The 25,614-nt window shown below is 40.8% G+C and overlaps 1 protein-coding gene across 2 annotated transcripts; it reads right to left on the reverse strand.

Annotated features, from left to right (window-relative positions):
- Nucleotides 1-13,930: 13,930 nt before the first annotated feature.
- On the reverse strand, nucleotides 13,931-24,099 carry LOC124799255 (glycine-rich protein 5-like). 2 transcript variants are annotated; one of them, XM_047262800.1, is made up of 4 exons: nucleotides 24,046-24,099; nucleotides 19,683-19,868; nucleotides 17,229-17,472; nucleotides 13,931-14,348 (listed from the first exon to the last, which is right to left on the reverse strand). In XM_047262800.1, exons 1-4 carry the CDS (start codon nucleotides 24,058-24,060, stop codon nucleotides 14,242-14,244), a joined length of 552 nt encoding a protein of 183 aa, XP_047118756.1. In that variant the 5' UTR covers nucleotides 24,061-24,099; the 3' UTR covers nucleotides 13,931-14,241. The 2 variants fall into 2 exon arrangements, with proteins under 2 accessions (XP_047118756.1, XP_047118758.1); XM_047262802.1 differs by having other exon boundaries at nucleotides 19,683-19,865; nucleotides 24,046-24,098.
- Between the last annotated feature and the right edge of the window lie 1,515 nt (nucleotides 24,100-25,614).

Here is a 25,614-nt window from a genome sequence, read left to right on the forward strand (position 1 = left end):
ATTATGTTTGTCGAAAACACAGAGACTCTGATTATTACAACCGGTGGATTATTTATAATGGCTTTTACAAATTATCTGTTTTATTGCGCGAGTGTAGGTTTCCGTGGCCATTGTTAATAAGGCGTCACCGGATGTGTGGCTGCGTCGTTACAAACAACATTACGGAGCACTCATGCACTTGGTAACGTTTTATTGGAGACATCACGTGTATTGTTTGTTTTTTCTCCTGACTCTAGCTCGTTTCATTTTCTATATCTTTTTTATTTGGAAGAGTGTACTTGAACATATTTCGACGTTCATCGTTTTCATCTACCGACGGGAGCGTTTTGCTAATAGAATCGATGAACAAAACTAGAATTTTAATCAGCATTCCAACGGCTGCAGTGCTGCGACTTTTAGACATCCATTACTAATATAGGCTTCCCTAGATTTTTCACAGATTAAGAGATTCATCAACACACTTCTACGAAGTGCGTTTAATAAGCAGCGCAACACATTTTTTTAAAAGCAGCTTAGTTCCAGTAAGGTTCCTATACACCATATTATGCCCCATGCTACAATGCTCCGTTGAATGCAGTGACTTCACGCCACCTTACTGGAAGGGCGTGTATGCCCGCATGCTACCACTCTACTGGTGGACGTGGGAACCAACGTCTTTCTGCATCAATAACTTCACCGCCATCGACATTCTTCTTCCTACGTACATACATACATACATACATATCCTTGTTTCAATATGACGTTTCGTAATGACGTGGAAAGTGTCACTTTAACGTAAGTTTTCTTTAACGAAATAATTAATTAATTTTTTGTACAGCTGCTACTTCGTATCTAAAATATCATCTATTGAGTAGAAGGGGTTGTCATTCATAAATTCTTTTAATTTGCTTTTAAATGTCAGACTTTTAATGCTATTTGGCAAATGACCAAAGATTTCTGAGGCAACATAGTTCAACCCTTTCTGTGCCAGCATAATTCACCCCTTTCCCAAAGAGATGGAACTCGGAAGGTACGAGATGTGGGCTGTAGGGTGGATGAGGAAGAACAGTCCAACGAAGTTTTGTGCGCTTTTCCCTGGTTCGCCGACTCGTATGTGGTCTTGCGTTGTCATGGAGAAGGAGAAGTTCGTTTGCACTTTTTTTTCAGTTTTATCAACCTGCCAGAATCACAGCTTTGTGCTGCCGGCCGGCACGCGGGAAATCTGACAGGTTTCACGATCTTGTTGAAATGATGACAGACCCCTCGCCCAACGATCAACCTTGCTTTCGTTGACTGCCAGGTCTCTACAGACATTCTTCCACCGCCTATGAATAACTGCGATGCTCTGGTTTTCCGCCCAAAGAAACTCAGTGACAGCTCTCTGCTTGGAATGCACCTCCACTACAGACGCCATTAAGAAGGCTACGTCTAGCACCGTCACATATCGGAACTTCATGAAATTATAGGGGCTGAAGCGGAAGTACACAAGACTCTCGCTAATCCGGCCTTTCCTGGCACGTATGGGTGCCGGGTTAGCGGAAGTGCCAGATTGTTAAGTGTCTGAAATTTATTTTATTCATTTATTTTGATTTTTATTTATTTTGAATACATAGGGGATATAGTGTACTGTACTTTATTAAACCGAAGGATACAATTTTAAAATATAGAGGATATGCTTTATTAAATCCAAAAATACATTATTTTCAAAGAAAACTTAGTGCTTGAGTGTATACTGTATAAAATTATGCAATGGTGTCACTCAGTATGAAACATGTACCTAATTTTTAACTGTCGCAATGATGATACGCGACGGTGGCATGCTGTATCACGCAAACGCTTTACAAGCATTACATCGGTACTGCATGTACTGTGGCATTCGCTGTGTTATTCAGTGGTTTGGTATTTAACTAATTTACAAATGGAAATGATAATCTTATTTTATTACATTGAGTAATTACTAAATAATTTTTCTCCCGGCTGAAGAATTGGTCAAGTTGCTAAAGAACTCCAAGTTAACGTCGTGTTAAAGTGTTGTCTGTAAGTTGTGTAAGTGTCACTAAATCACAGTTCATACAACAGATTCTATACAACTATTGATTCTGATGGAAGCCGTTATCTTCGGCAAAATTATCATTAAAACCACTGAATATCAGCCGCGCACAACACTGACGTATGTTACCTGAAACAATATTCTTCGCAACTCGTGCGTAGTTAATTTCGGCTCCATACATCAGCTAGAAAAGTTTGTTATAACGATCGTGCTATGAGCACTGTTTTTAAAGAACCAATCTGATTCGAATTATTTTCATTAAAATGAGTTCGGGACCACCGGTGCACATTTATTTTTACACATTTGTATTACGTTCGGCATTTATGTCTGCAGAGTTGCGTAATTAGAATTTGCCACTGAGACAATTGTTAAGATGGCGGCAGACCATTGATAGAGACTTTCTATTGTTAGAGCAAATAAGTATTTTAAATGCTTATTAAATTTTACAGAAACTCTACTTTCGTATTCTGCACTATTTACACTTCATCAAGCAAACATTTGATTTGTTTCTAAGGAAAACACAGACAAAAACCTGATACAAATCGCTATCATCAATGGCTGCGCTCCTTGCAGCGGAAAGAAATAATTAACACAGACAATGCGTACTGAGAGAGGAATTAAAGTTACAGATAATTATTCACTCATATTTATAATAATAATGAACTCTATTTTCAAGTAATAATTAACAAATAATTACAATTTCTTAACAGACCTCAGTTTGATATGCGTCCGCAATTTACAAAAGCCAACCAACAAAAGGTAAAAACAAAGGAAGACAATCGCAGATCATAAAAGCAATTTACAATTATCATTGTCTTTGTATGATACACATCGATATGTCCAATTATGTCATAGAATATCATATGAATAATTAATATTTATAAGTTTTCACTGTTTTTTCATACGTCGAATAGATAATTTTTATAACTGTTAGAGGCATAATTTCCTCTCGTCGCACTGTAGCCAAAAATTTATCACGTGGATGTTACAATGCCCCTTGGGCTGAGAAAAAAAAATAGTTTATCTATTGCATATTTTTTTATCAGTCCACGTAATCACGTAGATTTGCTACTCTCAAGATGCAAATGTTTAGTTTCAATGTTGTTTTAGACATGATAAATGATAAAATTATAGTTGAATCGAGTACTTTAAATGACTTCAGTGACTGTATTATCTCGGAAATTGCTGCGGATACTTCCCGCATTATTCCCCCCCCCCCCCCCCCCCCCCCATTTGGGTTCACTGGACTCGGAAAATCGGGAATAAAACCGTCCAAGGGGCTTCAAGAAAATACAGACACCTACTTTTAACAGTCAGGCTTGACAGGAATGTAATAAAATATACTGGAAAATGCAAATTTATGACTCTGTTGTAAGGATCTGAGATAATGAATGTTTTTTCATGGTAGTATATCATAATTTCCAAAGTCACTCATTTATCGAATGTCATAAGAATGTGCTGCTGACGAGCCGTGGGACCGCAGACAGGTAGTGGCTGCTGCTGGATCGCCCCTGGCCGAGTCGGTGGGGCGTCGGTTGCCGTCGGCTGCATCGTGGTTTGGATCTGCTGCTGGCTAGAAGTCGCGCTGCAGCAGGTCTTATTTCTCCTTTCCCACGTCCCTCAGTTTAAGACGGGTACATGAAATGTCAAAATATAAGCATCAGTGACAAGATAATTACTATTCTCATCCCGTGGAAAAGTTTATTAGTGCCCATATCACTCGCATTCACACGGATGGAATTAGACTGTCTTTGGAGTATGTTCTGTATTTTGACACTGTTCAACACAATGTAGTGATTCACATATGAGTTTATCACAATATGCACATTTTGAACACTGCACCGTTAATCATACAAGTGTCCGTAGTGTGCTTCGTTTACTTAAGCGGAATGTAAATATTTTCGCGACGCGCTGCATAGCCAACGTTGCATTATTGTTTTGCCGCGCGGCTGGCTGTACAGTCTATCACATTAAATTTGGCACGCGGAGACGCTTCATATCAAACTACTAAAGGTCATCAGTTCAAGTTAATTATTAATTCAGTCAACAGTACTCAACGTTCATAGCGTTGCTGCTAACTTTGACACTCCAAGAGCGTTCATAAGGTTACGTGATCACAGTTTTTATCACTGTTCACCATTATTCACAATATAAATCACAGTTCTTCACGCGTCCACTAGTTCCTGCGAAACACGTTTCACGGTTCTGATTGCTGTCAGTAGTTTTCCACAGTACTTAACAGACAATCTATATGCAAATGACACTTTTCAAGTAATGAGGTCTGGTACACTTGCACATAAGTTCATATTACCGTGACTGAATAACAAAATTTATAATTTTACAATGCCACATAAACATGAGACAATATAAAACTTTCAGAATCTGCTACATTATCTTGACCATGTGATCATTACTGAACTGTCCAGATAACAGTACATTTCCATTTTTATTACAGATACATATATATATTATTGTTTTTTGGGTTGTTATTTACCATGCTTTTGGGACAGATGTCCATGTTTGGTTTATCTAACCGATTCAAAATGGTTCAAATGGCTCTGAGCACTATGGGACTTAACATCTATGGTCATCAGTCCCCTAGAACTTAGAACTACTTAAACCTAACTAACCTAAGGACAGCACACAACACCCAGTCATCACGAGGCAGAGAAAATCCCTGACCCCGCCGGGAATCGGACCCGGGAGCCCGGGCGTGGGAAGCGAGAACGCTACCGCACGACCACGAGCTGCGGATTATCTAACCGGAATGTTGCTCATAAGAGTATTTTAAATGACTTTGTAATGAAACCGTGTGCGTAAATCAGTACACATTCAGATTTCGCTTCACTAGTGGTGAAAGCAGTTTATTTTATTTTTCATTTTATTTTTTTTTTTCAGTCACACAGCTCACACACCACCAACACTCGCTACGTGTGTGGGACTACATGACTTAATCTTATGAAAATATTTTTTTTTATATCCATTCTTACACACGAACAAATATATTATTTAAGCATTTTAATCATTTCTATGCTACGTATAGAAAGGTAAAATTCCTCACATTTAATGCAATAACACTCAAGTGTTTATGAAGTTATTTATCCATTTTAAAGTAAAAATACATTTATTATGGGGATTCTCTACTCCTTGTTCAAATAATTCAACAACATTGCAGTGTAATACTTGACATAAAAGCTTATAAACTAATACATACATAATATTATCAAATTATTACTGCTAATTATTTTACCATAAACATTATATTTACGGTTATGGGATAGTGCACTTGCACTTCTGATTGGTCCTTTGTATAGTCACTTCGTTTTTCTTGGTCCAGGGGACCGAGTAAGATGGTCTGCAATAGGTCTTGTGCGGATATACTTCCATATTATACTGGTAATCTTTTATGATTCCAGGGCGTTCAGTGACTACTTCGAGGTATCCGGATAGTAATTCTGTTAATTGTCTAGCCTCTGAAGCATTAATGCAAGTTGCCTCCTGTACCTTCTCTTCTATTGTTGTGACGATGTCACTCACGTTGCTGAGTTGTGGGTGCTTATGATCCAACACTAGCAACCTCTGTTTGCTGACAGAAAGATTCATTTTTCTCATCAGTGGAAGGATCGCACTGATCTCCCGATTCGCTGTTGGTACTTAAGTGCACATGTCCCACGGGCGAGATCAATTACAGCTTCTCTTTCCCGAAGGAAGTCAAGACCCAGAAGCACCGGTACTGACAAGTTATCCATTAGTAGGAACGCGCATAATAAGCGATCATTTCCCAAGGAAACTTCCACCTGTTTCTGGTATTTTATACTCTGTCCCTTTTTTCCCAATGCCCCTATAACCCTACAATTTGCAACCGGCAAAATCGGCAATCTCCTTATCTCCGATACCTTCCTGAAAAACTGCGTGTTCATAACTTGATACATTAGCACCTGTATCAAGTAGAGTAGTAGTTGTTACACCATTTTCACCTCCGGTGACACTTGCTTGGATATTTTCCCTTTGTGGCTTATCAGAGACAGCAGGTTCCTGATATAGCTCATCCTCGATCCTGTTGCCATCCTGATACCTTATCATGTTTATTTTTTGTTCCGTCGACCTATTGCCTTCATTGTTGGCCTCTGTCACCCGGCGAAGGCCTACAGGGACAGAAATTAGTTTGTTGGTTTCTGAGTGTTTTGTTTTGTTTCCGAAGGTACCTCCACTATTCTAACATTTTGTGAGTTTTCAGTCGGAGGAGGCCTGCTTGGATCCCACCACGGTGGATACTGATTGCTTGGTATGGGTATAGCCTGTACATAATTTATTGGCTGACCTGAATTGATAGAATTTTGCTGCGGCTGCCAATGACTTGGCCCTGGCTGTCGCCACTATTCACTGTCACCCCGCATATTTTTAGGCTTGTCTTTATATGGACTGTCTGACCTGTTGTCATTTCGTCTCTTTCGCTTGCTATTGTTATTGTTTGGGTTTTCATTGTGGTACGGCCTCTGATTACCATTCGGTTGTTGGTGTTTTTCGGCCCTTTGATAATTACTGTTATTATTATTAGGATAACCAAAATTTTGGTTGTAGGGTTTCCTGCTACTATTTTTGTTATTGTATTTTCCGTTACTTTTATTTTTCTTTGGACTACCTTCGCCCCTATTTCCATTATTTCCATTCCATGATTTTTATCTATTAGGACTATTATTATTGCTGATCACGTCAGAATTTTTTCTGGCGTCTTCTTGCACTAGATCCAGAGAATCAATTACAGACAGAAATTCTTTCAGATCGGTGTCTGTAACATTAAATAATTTTTCTCTAATATGTATGGGTAATCTAGCTTTTAACACTCGCAATAAGTCTCTGGTGGTTACCGGCTCATCCCAGTACCGTGTCATGTTAATATATTTTTCAAAGTACTTTCTTAAGGAACCTGACTTCGGATTGTACATTTCTGCATTGTAAACAATTTTACGAAGTCGCTCTTGAGTAGACTCTGACCAGAATTGATCAAGGAACGCCTTCTCAAAGTCGTGGAAAGTCTTGCAAGTTTCTGCTGCATTTAATGCCCAGAGCGACGCATCACCAGAAATATGTGAAACCACAAACTGTATTCTTCCGACCATGATTTTGGAAGTACACTTTTGAAGTTTCGAATGAAAGCTACTGGATGTATGTTTTTATTGCTTTCTTCGTTAAATATTTGAAACTTTATATGCTTAATCAGGCGTTCTTCGTGCATCAAAGTAGTTAAGTGCATGGAATTGCTATCATTCGCAGGTGGTGTGGTTACTTTATTACAAGTACATTCTATTCCACTATTATTGTTCCTTGGTGTCACATATTGCCCTGGTAATATCGGTTGATTACCAAAATTTAGTCTTCCTTCTGGTGCATTAAAATTCGCCGTTAGATTATCTGGGATCCTTTCCCTGTCAGTACCAGTGTTGTCATTACTGCATACTGTCAGATTTTCAAAGTTTTTAGTTTCGGAGCTCAGCACCCTGGCTACTTCTGTTCGGACTTGCTTTCGGATTTCCGAGCGAATGTCCTCCTGCATTGTTTCCACAGCGGCAGCCAAGGCTTTTAATTGGTTCTCTAGTCTATCTACTTCAGTTTGAAGACTATTGACCTGAACTGGAATGTTTGTTAACGGTTCAATAGTGGGTTTTACTGCATCGATCTCCTGCTTAAAATGGGTAGTAATAGAATTATCACGATCGACCAACACTTGGTTTATCCTACGGACAATGTCTTTATCTCTTTCCAGAAAAATAATGTTTATATTTTCCATAAATTTCTTTTCCTTTTCTTGGTCCCTGAGCTCCTGTTGCTGTTTTTCTATAAGCTTTTCCTGTCTACGTTTTTCCTTTTCCTGCTGACGTTGTCTTTAACGCTCCTGCTCTTTAAGCTCGCGTTGCTTTTCACGCTCCTGCTCTTTAATAGTAAACTTTTCAAATAATGCTGTTAGCATATCCTGTATGGACATAGCTTGAGCATTGCTAACTTCTGCCCCCTGCCCAGAAGAAATATTGTCATTATTCCTAACTGGTTGAATGCAGGAGTGTCAGTTTGTTTTGGCAACTCCTCGGTTTTGCTATCACTCGGGACATCAGTTTCTAAATTATCATTCATAACTAAATTTTCTAATAATTCGACAGAAATATGGGTAGATTGTTCTACATGAGACTCTGATGTCATCTCTGCATCAGTATGCTCATTCGGTTTATTTTTCTTTTGTTTAATCATTCTATCACCAATATAGCACAACAAATATATAAATAACAGACAAGCACCAGTTGACACAAAATGATCTTATAACTAACACATATACACAAATAACACTCAAAAATATTATTCTCGCAGCCAGAATATTCAATTATTACTACTCACGGCTGTCACCCCGGACTACAAGTCCATTTAAAAAAAAAAAAAAAAAAAAAAGATTTTAATTTAAAATTGCACACGCACCGAATGTCGTTTGTGTGCTGCTGCTCAGTTACCGAATATGCACATCTGTTCCTACCTGAATTGATTGACAGTTGTGGACTGCACTGCTTATGTGAAGTTACTCGTGTGTCTGGCACCAGTGCAGATACAGATTCGACAGCAGTTGGGTAGGAACATGTCAATTCTCGTGAAACAAATAAATAAACAATGATTAATAGTTTGTTTTGGTACCCCGTACCTGTCATAGATCACAATTTCAATTATTAAAATGAATAAAGGTGCTTTGGTGGCCCCACGTTGGGAGCCAATGTGGCGTTCTCTGTGTTGTTCAGTGGTTTGGTATTTAACTAATTTGCAAATGGAAATGATAATCTTATTTTATTACATTGAGTAATTACTAAATAATTTTTCTCCCGGCTAAAGAATTGGTCAAGTTGCTAAAGAACTCCAAGTTAACATCGTGTTAAAGTGTTGTCTGTAAGTTGTGTAAGTGTCACTAAATCACAGTTCATACAACAGATTCTACACAACTATTGATTATGATGGAAGCCGTTATCTTCAGCAAAATGATCATTAAAACCACTGAATATCAGCCGCGTACAACACTGTCGTATGTTACCTGAAACAATATTCTTCGCAACTCGTGCGTAGTTAATTTCGGCTCCATACATCAGCTAGAAAAGTTTGTTATAACGATCGTGCTATGAGCACTGTTTTTAAAGAACCAATCTGATTCGAATTATTTTCATTAAAATGAGTTCGGGACCACCGGTGCACATTTATTTTTACACATTTGTATTATGTTCGGCATTTATGTCTGCAGAGTTGCGTAATTTGAATTTGCCGCTGAGACAATTGTTAAGATGGCGGCAGACAATTGATAGAGACTTTCTATTGTTAGAGCAAATAAGTATTTTAAATACTTAAACTTTACAGAAACTCTACTTTCGTATTGTGCACTATTTACACTTCATCAAGCAAACATTTGATTTGTTTCTAAGGAAAACACAGACAAAAACGCGATACAAGTCGCTATCATTAATGGCTGCGCTCCTTGCAGCGGAAAGAAATAATTAACACAGACAATGCTTACTGAGAGAGGAATTAAAGTTACAAATAATTATTCACTCATATTTATAATAATAATGAACTCTATTTTCAAGTAATAATTAACAAATAATTACAATTTCTTAACAGACCTCAGTTTGATATGCGTCCGCAACTTACAAAAGCCAACCAACAAAAGGTAAAAACAAAGGAAGACAATCGCAGATCATAAAAGCAATTTACAATTATCATTGTCTTTGTATGATACACATCGATATGTCCAATTATATCATAGAATTTTATATAAATAATTAATATTTATAAGTTTTCACTGTTTTTTCATACGTCGAATAGATAATTTTTATAACTGTTAGAGGCATAATTTCCTGTCGTCACACTGTAGCCAAAAATTTATCACGTGGATGTTACAGTACTTGGTTGTTGCATAATGTATTCCAGGAAGACCTCGACAGCTTCAGCACCAGCAGCGTGAGAAATCTTCATACTCTCTCCTCCAGTGTACTCTTATTCATCATCTTCATCATTACTTTCTTCCACGCTTTTAATTATTTCTTCATCTGTTAAAGTTTGGTTTGTATCACATGATTCAGAACTGTAAAGAAAGTTAAAATTTCAAATACATTATATAAAGCATTATTTAACTGAGCATTGTTGCGCACGATAATTCACTGTGCACGTGTTTTTGAATGTGCGCCTGATTACTGAGAGGCGGGACTACTGAGGGCCGGATTAACGAGAGTCTAATGTACTCCCCGATGTCCCACAACAAATTCTGAGTTTTACAACAGAAGTTTGCCGAGAAAAAATGTTTCGCATTGCTTTTTGATCGCACATTTTGCACATTTTCTCATATCATGCAGTTTCCAATCGGTCGCTGTCTTCTCCTTTTCTATGTCTTTGAATATAACAAAGTACTTATTGGTCCCCCTAAACTTCATACCCTTGGCTACACATCCTGATCACCTCCATCGCATTTCCATAAAAACTTCTACCTCAAAGGTCTCTTCCCTCGCCCCTTTATTTATTTTTTATTTTTTTCTTTTCCTGCCTGTCAGCAAATCGTAACATGCACTTCTCCAGTTCTCAAAAACTGGTTCAAATGATTCTGAGCACTATGGGACTTAACATCTGAGGTCATCAGTCCCCTAGAACTTAGAACTACTTAAACCTAACTAACCTAGGGACATCACACACATACATGCCCGAGGCAGGATTCGAACCTGCGACCGTAGCAGTCGCGCGGTTCGAGACTGAAGCGCCTAGAACCGCTCGGCCACCGCGGCCGGCTCCATTTCTCACTGAGAAACCATCAGTTTTTGAACGCTTTTCACATTAACGGTCCATGTCTCACTGCAGTATCTACTTTAAACTTACTTCTCCAGGCTTAATCCAATCTGAGGTTGTTTGGTTCATTAAAAGTACTGTAGGCCATTTGTGTTATTCTGCTTATTTCATTTCCTGTCCATCCAGTCATTGTGTTAAATTGCCTAGATTCAGAAATCTCCGCTGCTGGTTCTGTGGCTTCATTGTTAATTTGTGCTTCTTTCTTTTGATGTTTTGGCCACATATTATTTCACTCTAATTGTGATCGACTTCGACACCTGTGCCAGAGATAAACAATGCATTAACATATGCAGAACAAAGATGAGTCAGATTTGTTCCATTAATAAGCATTCCCTCTTTGTTTTCCCAGTTAAAGGACCTGGAAACGACTTATAGTCCCGCCGGAAACAGTTGTTTTGACACGGGATCTCCTTGTCCGACTTTGCTCTTCAAATCTAAACCTCGCACTATCTTCATGCAGTATAAGGGAAGCTCAAAGGTTCTAAGCACAGCTTTCGTTGAAAGAAATACAACGCTTTCTCAGTGCCTGTGAAAGACAGGCGAGGTAGTATTTCACACTCATTTCGTTCAAGACTTGTAAATGGCTCTATGTGTTATTACTCATTTGTAAAGTAACCCTGTTTCTGTATAAAAGCCAATACTTTGTCTATGTGGTTTATGATAATTTTGGTAAATACCTAGGAAGCGAACATACAGTCGTTCATTGATTAGAAATATAGATAAATGCCGCCAGTAATTTGCGAATCTTTTTTTTTTTTTCTCCATGAACTAGTTTTCGAGCCTTTTCAGCCTCGTCATGAGATGGGGCATGCAGAATCTAAGTCCTTATTTTTGTAACATGATGCTGAGTGCTGGTTGCAGCAGTACACGCAGTATTATTGTTAATATTCACCTGGCTTCTGACGTTTTCATTGGTCGTTGGCCACAGAATTAATCTCTATTCACTATAAATACTCTATAAATTATGATGCCCGAATTTCTGAAGAAGAGACTGTATCTGTTACCGATATAATTTTGGAGGAAGTAGAGTCACAGGCTTCACCAAAATGATAAAGAGATAAGCATGCCAATTCCGGCACGTGCAATGGAGTTCGGAGACTGAAAGTGACTCGATTACATTTCTATTGATGGATTCCAATGTTGAGGGCATCACTACATAAAGCCCGGTTTTATAGTGTTTTCAGCATCGAAGTATGAGATGTATGAAGAAGCAAGGAACGCAGAGCTTAACTTCCCTTCGACGACGATTTTATCTGGGAAGGAACCATCCCAACATAATCGTAGGATTTGTTAGTCCCTGACTTCTACTCATTTCCGTGTCTAATGCTGTGGATCGGTATTTTCTAAATAATATATGATTTCAGTCTGTTAGTGATGTCAATCAATGGAGAAACGGTGGAGGAACCGCATTTTTGACAATAAAAATAGTCTTTCACTATCAGACTTGGTGTCATATATAAGATCACCGTTCTCCAGATAATACTTGCTACGAACCCTCCAAATTTTCTTTTACAGTAGTTTCAGTTATGTCAATTGACAACCTTCTTAAAAACATTTTGGATTCGGAGAATTCTGTTACATAACTTGAAACTCTCCATTAAGTCGCACTCAGAATTTTGTGTTTTTTAATTTCACTTAAGTTGAATTTCGTTCACGTCTTCTTCTAACCCTCTGGCTGTTTTCAAACTATTACTCCCTCAAAAATATTTGGTACTTATGAGCCAAAAGCTTTCTTGGTACTGCTGTTGTTATGGTCTTCAGTCAGAAGAGTGGTCTGAAGTGTTGTACCTCTTCACGCTAGTGAGTCCTATGCAAACCTCTTCATCTCTGTATAACATCAGTAGCCTACATCCGTTTGAACTTGCTCATTGTAGCCAAGCATTGGTCTCTTTCTCTCTCTCTCTCTCTTGCTCTCTTTCTTCGTGTCTCTCTCTCTCTCTCTCTATTAACATAAATCCCCGTCTTCCCACACGAGTATCCACTTCTTTCCGTTACCAAATTGACAATTCTTTGACATCTCACGATGTTTCACATCAACCGATCCCTTCGTTTAGTCAAGTTGGACCACAAATCTCTTTTTGCCCTAGTTAGATTCAGTACCTCCTCGTTGGTTAGCCAACCTACCAATTTAAACTTCAGCATTCTCTGTAGCACCATATTTCAAAAGCTTCTGTTCTCGTCTTATCTGAATTGTCCATTGTCCAGTTTTCACCACATAAGCCTGCACCCCAGATAAATACCTTCAGAAAAAAACTTTCTAACGCTTAAATTTTTATTTCATGTCAATAGTTTTCAATTTGCCAAATCCCCATTTCTTCCTATTGCCAAACTGCACTTTATTTCCTCTTTGCTTCTGCTAGCACCAGTTATTTTTGCGCCAAAGTACAAAAACTAAGCAGTTACTTTCAGTGTTTCATTTTCTAATCTAATTGCAAATGCTAGAAAAGTAATGTATGTTTGCCTTTATTCAGTCTATCTTCAAAGGTAAGTCGTATTTGTGTTATCCTATATTACTCTGGAACCTAAACTGATCTTCGTTTGATCGGCTTGTACCAGTTTCTCTATACTCCTGTAGATAATTTGTGTCAACCATGACTAATTAAACGGATGATTCTATTATATTCGTTACTGTCACCACCAGCTTCCTTTGAATTGGAACTACTATATTCTTGTGAACAGAGGCTCTTCGTGTGCATAGAAAATGATAAAAAGCCCACGGTTTTCCTGACGGGTGGCAGCGTTAAGTTATCGCGACGTTTCGACGAGCATCACACTCATCATGTTCTGGCGAAGTCTTCCAAACTTGTCGAGACGCCGTAACGCTGCAGTTCTGCTGGAAACCCGAGAGATTTTCATCAATAGTATATTCTTCTTGAAATCTCAGGATATTTTTTCAGTCTTCTATATCTTTTATACTAGATGCAGTAGTTTTATCGTGGTATGTTCTCGCAAGGATCAAAATGGTTCTGAAGGCTTGTCGTCTACTCCAGGTGCCTTGTTTCGACATAGGACGAGATTAGTGTAAATAAATTAAAAGGCAACATATGCAGGCGATACCGTTTATTGCCGTTTCTGCGTTACTAGTACAAATATACATAAACCATTTTCAACAGTGTTAATAGTTACAAATTATCGACTAATGTGGGTTACGCAGTACACTCGACGGAGTATCCACCGTGGAAACTGTTTTGCTCCGTGCGAGCAACATGGTATTTCACAGCCTGATCGCCTCTCTAGGGCATCTGTGTGGGTGCTGGAAGCTTCTAACGTGGAACTGGTGCTGTGCTGCGTGAACCCTGCGGCTGTGGTCTTCCAAGTCTCGCCGTACCCGTGTGGCTTCTGCATTTGGCGGCCGTCTACTTGCCGACAGGTGGGAGGTACGTGTTGGAGCCAGGGCCCCCGAAACCTCCGCCTCCAGGTCCACCGAAGCCGCCTCCGGGTCTGCCAAAACCTCCGCCGCCACCTGTCGCCATCAACGATCAATATTTAGAATGGGCATTCATACCTACAAGAACACTGTACTTGTATAAAAAATTATTTTGTTGTATTTTTCCAGCCTCGGAAAGGAATGAAGTCGAAACCGGTTATGATACCATTTTTGTGTCGCAAGGCTGGAAAAAAGTAATAAAATAATTTTGCTAAGGAGAATTTAATACACATCACTATCAAGCAGGATGCAGGCTAGGAGGACGAACGAATGCGGCAATTTGCTGGAAGAATATAGGAATTAACGTAGGAATTTCACACTCTATCGACAGCGACAAAACAGAGATAGGTTGGAAAGGATCGAAAAGCAAGAAGGACGTGATGTTGAAAGAACAGACTCAACAGTCACCCGAGGTAACATACGGAAAAATTCAGAAAATCTAAATAAGGGCGGCCTGGTGAGGATTTTAAATGCTGTTCTCCTGAACACATCGGACTAAAGCAGACTGAGTAGGTGAACTTTGACAGATCGATAACGTAAAGAGAATAAAGTGGAGGAATATAAAATATAGTATTAGAGAAGTATTTGATTAATTAATTGGACAAGTGCAAGTTGTATTCAATAGGTTTGCCTAGACTACCTGTAGGTTTCCGCAGGCCACCATTTTTGTTCCTGCATATATTTATGTAGAAGTTTGGATTCCTTAAATAAATTGGATGATGCTCGAATTTCATTTTTTGAACTTGATGAAAACTGGAATAGAAACAATTAGCCGATCTTAGAAAAATTGTAATGTTATTCCTGGAACATGTTCTGACGCGGCAAGGGCGAATGGATTATTTATCACAGGGTTCTGTAAATAATCAGTATCATATGCCTGCAGTCATAGAGGCAAGAGGGAAGCGGGAAATGAAATGAAATGAGAAGATACATCCACGATTCGAAATCGAGAGTAAAGAATAAATCTAGTAACTCCTTGGCGAGATCCATTCTCCAACAGCCATTTTTTTTTCTTTTTACGTTCACATATGGCATCACCAGCGTAAAAACTAAACAAAATCTTGAAAAGACATTCTTTCTTATACACGTGTTAATGATGGCCGAAATGTGTGATTTTAGACGGCGGCCAGTGGAAGATAATAAGTCATCAGGAAAGCCTGCAGAAGACAACGCGTCAGCTTGCCGAAATGTGGCACCATTTGGATGATGTCACCTGGCTGAATACCCGCGAAACCCACCTCGATTTTTTTCCACTCGTAATGAAAACGCATCTCCACCGTTTTTTAGGACGTGTATGTTTATGGATTCTGCTACTGCCCATGAACTATGAGAGCTGGCTCTATTGAAGATATGAGCATGATCAAAACATACAGTGTGTTTTAAGACCTCACGACATCGTCAGATGTAACAGACACAGAGATTTATACTATTTGTTAAACATTTTAATGGTCTTGACCACAACAAAATATAATTACAACTTGATGATTAAAGGATTCGATTGACTAACATCCCGGAACATTATACATAGCTACCTATTCTTTAGTATGCATGGTAATATTTTTATACTTTTTATGTTTTAATACTTTTATAAAAATATATTTTTCCTAAAGGCAATATTTCCGTTTATTTTCATGGATGTGAGGATGGTTGCCAGTCACCTTAACCCGGTCATCATACTGTATTATCTTGCGATTAAGATCATTAAAATTTTTAATAAACACAATGTGACTGCAGTCGTTTCAGTGTCTCCATTTATCAATGATCTGTTTCCTTAAGAAATTACTGGCAGCGCAAAACTTACATTTACGGAACCCACTGAATTATTTAAATGTTAGTTAAAAATTATGAAGATTTACTGAAGCTGTGGCAAGTCTTTGGGATCTGAATTATACAGACGATGGAGGATGCTAAACTAACTATTTTGAGATCAGGACACAATGGTCGGAAATGAATAATTGCACGATACGAATTCTTGAGTGAGCAATGTGTGTGAAGTACATGACTGTCGACTGCTGTTGTTTCATGACGAACCACTGACATCTCTGGCGCCATGTCATTGTTCGCACGGCTCCCCAGCCGGAGGTTAGACACCTCCCTCGGGCATGGGTGTGTGCGTTGTTCTTAGCGTAAGTTTGTTTAAGTTAATTAGTGTGTAAGCCTAGGGACCGATGATCTCAGCAGTTTGGTTCCATAGAACCTTACCGCAAATTTCCAAATTTCTGCATTGACGCTGGACAGTGATACGTTGAAAACAGTACACAAGCGTCTGTAATGTGTCCACGGTGCATGGTGGCCCACCGGTTCCTTTCAAGATTCGGTTTGAAGATCGAGCATTACTAGTTAGAAGCACACATAGGAACCATTTAAATGCACATTGCACCAGAATGCAGCGTCCGAATAGCCAAACGGAAGTACAGAGGAAAGTGTCGCCACTGACTTTATTCTTGTTGGGTGTCATCGTAGATACGTGGCCTCGTTCAAGCCAGAGACAGTTGGGCAAGATTCTTGAGAAAGAATCGTTCGCACAATAGAATTTGAGGAGGTGTCATTCGATAATGTGGGAGAAAATTCATCAATAAACAACGGTCATATTGCCAGTGAAGTGCACACATACAGTGTGGAGAGTACAGCTTGAGCTATATTTCCATACTTACCTGCAAAAACGTGTCCTAGTAATAGGTTAGAATGAGCCAAATCAGTGATTTATGTATGTATGCATTTAGACTGAAGGCCATGATATTGAACATTTGCTATGAACTAAGTTATTGCTGAAAAGTGTTAGTCGTTTGAGTCGCAATAAAGCAAATAATTGGTGCTAACCGTTGATTGCTTACACCAGAGTACTGCGGTTTGGATCTGCAATGTCTTACCTCTAAAGGTTTGTGACACACGTAGTGCTGGAGATTGGACACGTACCTGCTCCTCCGCCGAATCCTCCCGCCCCTGGGCCGGACGGGTAGGTGGGCGTGCCCTGGTACTGCACGTCGGCCACGTAGCCGGTGGCGTCGCTGGCGCGGTAGCGCACGTACTGCACGCGCCCGTCGGGTAGCCGCACGCGGTACGTGCCCTGCACGTTGCCTCCCTGGCCGCTCTCCTGCTGGCCGAAGTCGGTGCCGTAGTACGGATCCTGCACCTCGTACTGGAAGCTGTACGGCTGCGCCTGCGGACAACACGGCGTCTGGAGCGCTGCGAAACTGAAGGCGAGACCCTAACATTAAGTAGGAACCCGTGGTCTCATTGATGTCTGAGCCACTGTCACTAGCCTGGTCGGATAAGGATGGGGGAGACAAACCTGTCGTGTGCTGATTATGAAACCATCCCGACTCTTGCGTGGCATAGTTCAGGGAAAGGAAATATAAGACGTGTCTAATTTCGACAAGATAGCGCCAAGAAATTACCTATAGGTGCATAACTAGGCAATGAATTTCATGTGTGCTCCTCCAAAATAGCACATTTACGGAAACGTCAGCACACATAGACGGCAATACTCGAGTGATTGACTACGTCTTCAGGAAAATTACTCTGGATTACAAGTTTTTCGTTCATCCATTCATTAAAAGTTATTCGTTCATTCGCTTTGCAAGTTTCGAAGTTTTTGCTTGAAGCAGCAGTCAGTGATCAAGAGGGAAGGGGGAAGGGCTACATCGTTGTATTTTACGTAAATAAGACAACTTTTTCTAATATTTCACTCTTGAGGGGTAACACCTGCGAAGACAATGGGGCTGACAGTAACGTAATGCTCCAAGGAACTTGCTTGATTATCTAAGTAAAAGAAGTTATGCATTAAAAACAGAAATTTATAAGAACAAAAGTTCTTATGTCTCTAGGTGGAAATTAAAGCATCAGTCATTCCTTACAGTTCACTCTGTCAAGTAATGCTACTTTCTAAAGTATCTTCTTCCATCGATAAGTGAATATGTTTCTTAGATGGTCTCGTAAAAATATATCTTCAAAATAACTCAGCCCTGTTGCAGAGCGATGGACTCTGGTGTTCTCCAGTGCTGAATGCAAAACTGAATGGAGAAGTCATTTAATCTTTCGTGGCTGTGTTTTGTTTTTGTAGGTTATCAAGGTCGCCTTTGACTGTAAAACCATTTATTCACAAAATCCACTTTGGCAGTTTCTGACCTTTGGCCGACTTCAGATTCAGTTCTGCGAAAATGTACTTCAGCACATGTCAAAATTTGCAAATTGACGACGATATACCGAATGTCTCTCCGAAGAGTCGTTAGGTGCATTTTCTCTTGTGCTTTGAAAGATATTTGCAGTTCCGTTTTTGGAATTTGTATATGTAGTCGACCCAAACAAATATTGCTTAACACATGTTTCATGCGACGCTCAATGTTAGCGGAAAGCGTCAGTTTGTTTCCCGTTACAAATAACTAAACTAAACTCCGCCCGAACGGGCCACGAAGCCCCAATGGTACCGACCGGCTGCCGTGTCATTCTCAGCCCGCAGGCTTCACTGGATGCGTATGTGGAGGGGCATGTAGTCAGCACACTGCTCTGCCGGCCGTATGTCGATTTACGAGACCGGAGCCGCTACTTCTCAATCAAGTAGCTCCTCAGTTTGCCTCACAAGGGCTGAGTGCACAACACTTGCCGACAGCTCTCGGCAGGCCGGATGGTCACCCATCACCCATCCAAGTGCTAGCCCAGCCCGACAGCGCTTAACTTCTGTGGTCTGACGGAAACCGGAGCTACCATTGCGTCAACGCCGTTGACCCTAATTACAAAGAAAGTGATATTTAAAGCTGAATTTTATGTGCCTAATCGATAGAGTGGTCCCAAATTACTGTAGCGCGATTTTCGTTTTATCGGTATGTCTTAACGGCGACAGTAAAACGTGACGAATAATCAACACTTCAGCAGCGGCTGAGTAGCGCTGCTGCATGGTGGTAGAGTGGCACGCGAGTCGCCTCTGGAGTATTTGTTAATCTTCGTGTTTTATTGTCGACGTTAATACATTCCGACAAAACAAAATTCGCACTAGACTAACTTAGGACCGCTCTGTCGAGTGGGTCTGTAAAGTTCGGCTTCAGAATTCGAATTGTTTGTAACTGGAAGCAGACCAATTGTTTCTTTTGACTCTGGGCTTTTCGCGAAACGTGTGATGACCAGTAGCTGGACTCTTAGGACAGATACTCGATATATACATGTCAGATATTTTTAAATATTTTGACATGTGCTCAAGTAAAACATTATCCCAGAACTGCACATCAGAATGGGCAGTCGTTCGGAATGACAACAGTGGAGTTTTTGGCTAAATAGTTTTTGCAATTAAAGGTAGTCATAATGTCTTTCAAAAATGCAGTCATTTACTTCACAGCCTTAACTCTGCCAAGTCCTAAGCTGCGCTGCACAACTTACCGGACCGCCATCTCCGAAACCACCGCCGCCGCCACCGCCGAAACCGCCGCCGCCTCCGAAGCCACCGCCTCCGAAGCCTCCGCCGCCGCCAGCGCCGCCTCCGAAGCCTCCGGCTGGTCCCCTGCCGTAGCCCACCTCGGCAGCTGCCAGGCCGCACAGCAGCAGCGCAGCCAGAGCTCCCACCTGCTGGCGCAGTACACAGTGGTCGTTATTTTCCCTCAAAGAAGTCCCTTACTCAGGGAATGACCAGATGCAGGAATCCTGAATCGCTGTTCGAGGCAAGGTCCTTGTGGAGGTAGTTTGCCTTTGTCTTCCTCCGATCTGTTACGAAGTGTCAAGCGTGTATCTCTTTCGAGTGGATGGTTATGAGGAGAGCTCGTACAGTGCAGTGTTGGGTTTGTGTTGCTATGGATGACTGGAAGGAAGGGGGTGAAACCCGGCGCCAGCACGTAGCCTATCACTCTCGAGCAGCACCACAGGGTCTGCCGAGCTTGAACTCCCCATACGACGAACGGATCACCATCCAAAACATCATATTTCCTCACTTGATGAGACGCTGTGAATTGGCGTGGCATGTAAGCCAGGAAATTGGCACAAAATCTGGTGATCAGGTACTTTATGCCACCGCCCTGCTCCCCCAACGGCCAAATACTGGCAATGAAAATATTTTACCACAGGAATTCGAACCAGCTTACTTCGGAGTCGGGCGCCGCATCACAAGCGTGCTTTAGCAACTCGGTTGCGGAGGAATTTTAATGTGCCCTACGACCTGCTAATCCAGCCACGGACGCAATGTTGCTGTTGCAGTCTGCAGTGCGAAGACTGGTTTCGTCATGCTCTGCAAGCTAGTCTGTCCTGTCCAAGTCTCTGCATCACGGCGTTAAGTACTGCAGCCTATTATTGTCACACTCCTTGAAGACACTCTGGACGTTGGCTAAATCGACACAAATCGAAGTTACTCGACCGGCGATGACATATTTATCTATCTGCAAAACTAGTATGGCTCCTTTAGCTGGTAGCTCTTAGTTTGTACATCGTCTACTTTTGTATCCAACAAGAAAACGTGACTCGCAAAGTCAAGCGTATCGAAACTCAGCACATTGAGGGCAAGACAGAATGGCGATACGACATCAAGTGTGCACTGCATTAGGCGACTGATACTATTCCTAGTGAGGCTAGAATTTTATTGAAAATTTGAAAGATGAGCGCCGTATGACGTGACAGGTACGCGACTGTACTGCACAGTCAACTAGTCCCTATGTGCACTAGCTAACTTGAAAAATTAAATCTAAAACTGAAGTGCTAAACTCAACAAATGTCACTTGGAAGTCAATGTCCAATGGATCACTGAAACAGCAATACCGTGCAAATTATCTATTTATTAAAGTTTTAGTTAACAGCACACAATCATCCGCCACAGTGAAATGTTGGATTTTTGTAAAGTTAACTTCTAGGGACCAACCATTCACTCGTCATATTTGTCCTAATTATTCAATAGAAAATTACGATCACCAATCAAATATTCAGCCAAGGATTTTCGCAATATATTTTACAACTCTCAGGGGTTTGAGTTCCACGAAGCTGTTACATTCATTTTCCTTACGACGAATTGTGATTCCATTCACACAGTGAACAGTGATGTGTCCTACCAGGCCATTTCCTTCATTTTAGTCTGCCCATGCCATAAAGCTCTTTTCTCCCCAACATAACTAAGTACCTCTACATTAGTTATTCGATCTGCCTAATCCTCAACAGTCATCTGCAACATAAAATTTCAAATGTTAGTGTTGTTCTCTTCTCTGCACCGTATATCGTCAACGTTTCATTTCTATGTAAGACAGCATTTTGAACAAATGTTAACAGGTGAATGCTGGTAACTCTATTTTTTTAGAAAATATTGTCAGTCAGTATTTTGTATCCTCGTCGCTCTTCGCCACTTATTTTAATACCGAAACAGCAAAAATTTCCTACTACTTTTAGTATTTCATTTCCTAATGTAACGTGCTCAGGCACAAAGGAAAGCGCCCAAAAAGGAAGTAATGTTGCTACGAAAGCAACGCACAGCATTTTCGTCTGTACTTGTTTTAAGTTACAGAACCAAGTATGCTGTCCTCAACCGCGAGTGTCCATCAGAGACAAGGGTATCATCAGGAATACCCCAGGGAAGTGTGACAGGACCGGTGTTTTTCTCCATACACAAATGATGTGGTGGAAAGGCTAAGCAGCAGTCCGCAGTTGTTTGCGGATGGTGCGATGGCACGTGGAAGGGTGTCGTCTTTGAATGACCGTAGGAGGATACAAGACGAATTAGACAAACTTTCTAGTTGCTGTGGTGAATGACAACTAGCTCTAAATGTGGAAAACTGTAAGCTAATGCGGATGAACAGGAAGAACAAACCTGTAATGTTCGGGTACAGTACTGCTAGTGAGCTGCTTGACACAGTCAACTCGCTTAAATGTCTGGGCGTAACGTTGCAAAGCGATATGAAATGGAACGAGCATGGATGGCCGACTTCGGTTTAAAGAGAGAATTTTAGGAAGGTGTGGGTCATCTGTAAAGGAGACCACATGTAGGACATTACTGCGACCCATTGTTGCGTACTGTTCTAGTGTTTGGGATCTGCACCAGGTCGGATTTAAGGGAGACATCGAAGTAATTCAGAGGCGTGCTGCTAGATTTGTTACCGGTAGGTTCGAAAAACACGCAAGTACTATAGAGGTGCATCGAGAACTCAAATGGGGAAATCATTGGAGGGAAAATCATTAGAGGGAAGGCGACGCTCTTTTCTAGAAGGGCTACCGGGAAAATTTAGGTAACCGGCATCTGAGGCTGACAGCAGAACGATTTTAGTGTCATCAGAGTACATCTCGCGTAAGAATCGTGAAGATGAGATTAGAGGGGTTAAAGGTTCGCACGGAGGCATATAGACAGTCGATTTTCCCTCGCTCTGTTTGCGAATGCAACAGGAAAGGAAATGACTAGTAGTGGTACAGTGTATTTTCCACCACGCAGCATATGGTGGCTTGCGTAGTATGTGTGTAGATATGTAAATATAGATGTAGGTATACTGTTTGTGGTATTCACCAGTGAAAACATTTTTAAACAATTCTGACAGAAGGACTACTTGTAACTGAAGGAGATGCGTCCAGAGTTGCTTGTAGTCTTTAAGATAGGTAAGAATTTTGACAAAATCTGAACTCAGCGGCTAAAATGGAAGCTCAAATGAAAGTTTCATTGGCCTTCGCTCGTCATATGTAGCATTCAGATTTAGACGTCAAAGCCAGCTAAATGTGGACTATCAGACCAATTGTGTGATTGAATTGAAGAGTTCCTAGATAACAGAACGCTGCGTGTCATTCTCAATGGAGAGAAGTCTTCCGAAGTAAGAGTGATTTCAGATGTGCCGCAGGGGAGTGTTGTAGGACAGTTGCTATTCACAATATACATATATGCATAAATGACCTTTTGGATGACATCGAAAGTTCACTGAGGCTTTTTGCGGATGATGCTGTGGTACATCGAGAGTTTGTAACAATGTAAAATTGTACTGAATTGCAGGAGGATCTGCAGCGAATTGACGCATGGTGCAGGGAATGGCAATTGAATCTCAATGTAGACAAGTGTAATATGCTGCGAATACAAAGAAAGAAAGGTCCCTTATCATTTAGCTACAATATAGCAGGTCAGCAACTGGAAGTAGTTAATGCCATAAATTATCTGGGAGTACGCATTAGGAGTGATTTAAAATGGAATGATCATATAAAGTTGATTGTCAGTAAAGCATATGCCAGACTGAGATTCATTGGAAGAATCCTAAGGAAATGCAATCCGAAAACAGAGGAAGTAGGTTACAGTACGCTTGTTTGCCCGCTGCTTGAATACTGCTCAGCAGTGTGGGATCCGTACCAGATAGGGTTGATAGAAGAGATAGAGAAGATCCAACGGAGAGCAGTGCGCTTCGTTACAGGATCATTGAGTAATCGCGAAAGCGTTACGGAGATGATAGATAAACTCCAGTGGAAGACTCTGCAGGAGAGACGCTCAGTAGCACGGTACGGGCTTTTGTTAAAGTTTCGAGAACATACCTTCACCGAAGAGTCAAGCAGTATATTGCTCCCTCCTACGTATACCTCGCGAAGAGACCATGAGGATAAAATCAGAGAGATTAGAGCCCACACAGAAGCATACCGACAATCCTTCTTTCCACGAACAATACGAGACTGGAATAGAAGGGAGAACCGATAGAAACTTGATTTTTACGTGGTAAGGGAAAAGAATTTCTGTTCCTAGTGATACTTCTCGACAGCTAGAAAGACGAGCGCCGTATGACGTGAGAGGTACGGTGCGGCGGCAGCGGCTCACCTTGTCGGTTCTCATTGTGGAGCAGGCGAGGAGTGGTGAGGTCTTGTGGTGGAGCGGAGCGCACTGGTGCCCCTGACCAGCAGAGGCGGCGCTTTTATAGGCGCGCGCCGTGGCCACCACGGAGGCGGCGGTTCCGGATCATCAGATCACGCCCGTCGCCACGGTGTCGAAACCCGGCCGGGGGTGGAAGCCGCGCCTCCGGGGTGGCGCGCTGACACGTGCGCCCGCTACCTCGCTACCGCTGTGCCCGCCTCTCACAGCTCCTCTTAAAGCAGAAATCACTTTGATCAGTATTCGAAGTCAGCTGCGTGTAACATAAAACGTGGCTCCTGTCTGAGATTTTGTGTAGGCCAAACGGGAAGCTCTTTTGATGTCCGCTTTAGGGAAGATTGTGAAGCAGGTAGTAACAATGGTTCTCCTTTCTAAAAAAATCGAAAACAGCCGGACAAATATTTCGTGAAATAATTTGTCGAAAATTGATAAACATAATAAATTAGAGAAATAATTGATCGGATTTTTTAATAATGTTCGAAATCATGTACTGCAGCTGAGACACTCGTAACTTGCTGGCGTAAAGAGATACTAAGAGAAATATCGCCAGACAAATATCCTCCAGGACTCTTTAAAATTCTTAGATTCAGAGTTCAACATTCAACTTTAAATTCGAAATGGGCACCTTATTTGCTTACATGATTTTCAGCAACTTTCCAAGGCGAGTCAAATCTTTCTCTAATCTATTTTATGTCTTACACTAGAAAATATATTTCGTAAACATTTAACCAGCTTTTTTTAATTTTTTTTATTTTCATGTCTTGTACAGAAAGCATGAAACGCGGTATACTTAAATATCGATCGATATTATGTTATTATTAAGAGTACATACAGGATGTTCGTATTAATTTGAGACAACTAAAGGTCTTGAAAACGACGTACAGTACGAAAAAATTGTTATAGGTGAAAAGTTAGTATTATTAAAGGAAACATCTCTCTGTGCAACAATTGGTCACCTCCTAGCAACCCCACCAGCGTGGCCGCGGCCAACTTTATATTTTCAGATGGGAGACCTCTGCCGCCCATTTGCATTGCACATTCGGATTCTTCCAAAAAAACATCGCACGGTTTACTCAGACCATTGTTTCCCATTCGTGGTAGATAGCGTTGTTATCTTTACGTATCAAGTTTGCCTGTTTTTGTGAGTAAGAAGCGATGGATCTGATTCTACATTTTGTCTACGATGTGACTGTAAACTTTTATGTTCTAGCGGTTGATTTTTATGTTCGAACTTTACTTTACTTTGCAAATTTGATTGTACAGTTCAATATGGTTAGCCATTTCAGTGTCTTGTTAGATTCGACGTTTAGCGTGATCCAGGAACAACGGCGTGGATGTATTAGTTTTCTGTTTCCATTGGGATGCTTGATGGCGATGTCCCCCAGTCACTCTCCGTTGAGATGCTTAATTTCGGTGAGTCCCCTTGCCTCATACAATTAGGCTGCTTGATTTCAGTGAGTCCCAGTGCCTTTTACCATTGGGGTGCTTGATTTCTGTGAGTCACATTGCCTCTCAGCA

The sequence above is a fragment of the Schistocerca piceifrons genome, chromosome 5 (genome assembly GCF_021461385.2).
Source record: "Schistocerca piceifrons isolate TAMUIC-IGC-003096 chromosome 5, iqSchPice1.1, whole genome shotgun sequence".
Taxonomy (NCBI): domain Eukaryota; kingdom Metazoa; phylum Arthropoda; class Insecta; order Orthoptera; family Acrididae; genus Schistocerca; species Schistocerca piceifrons.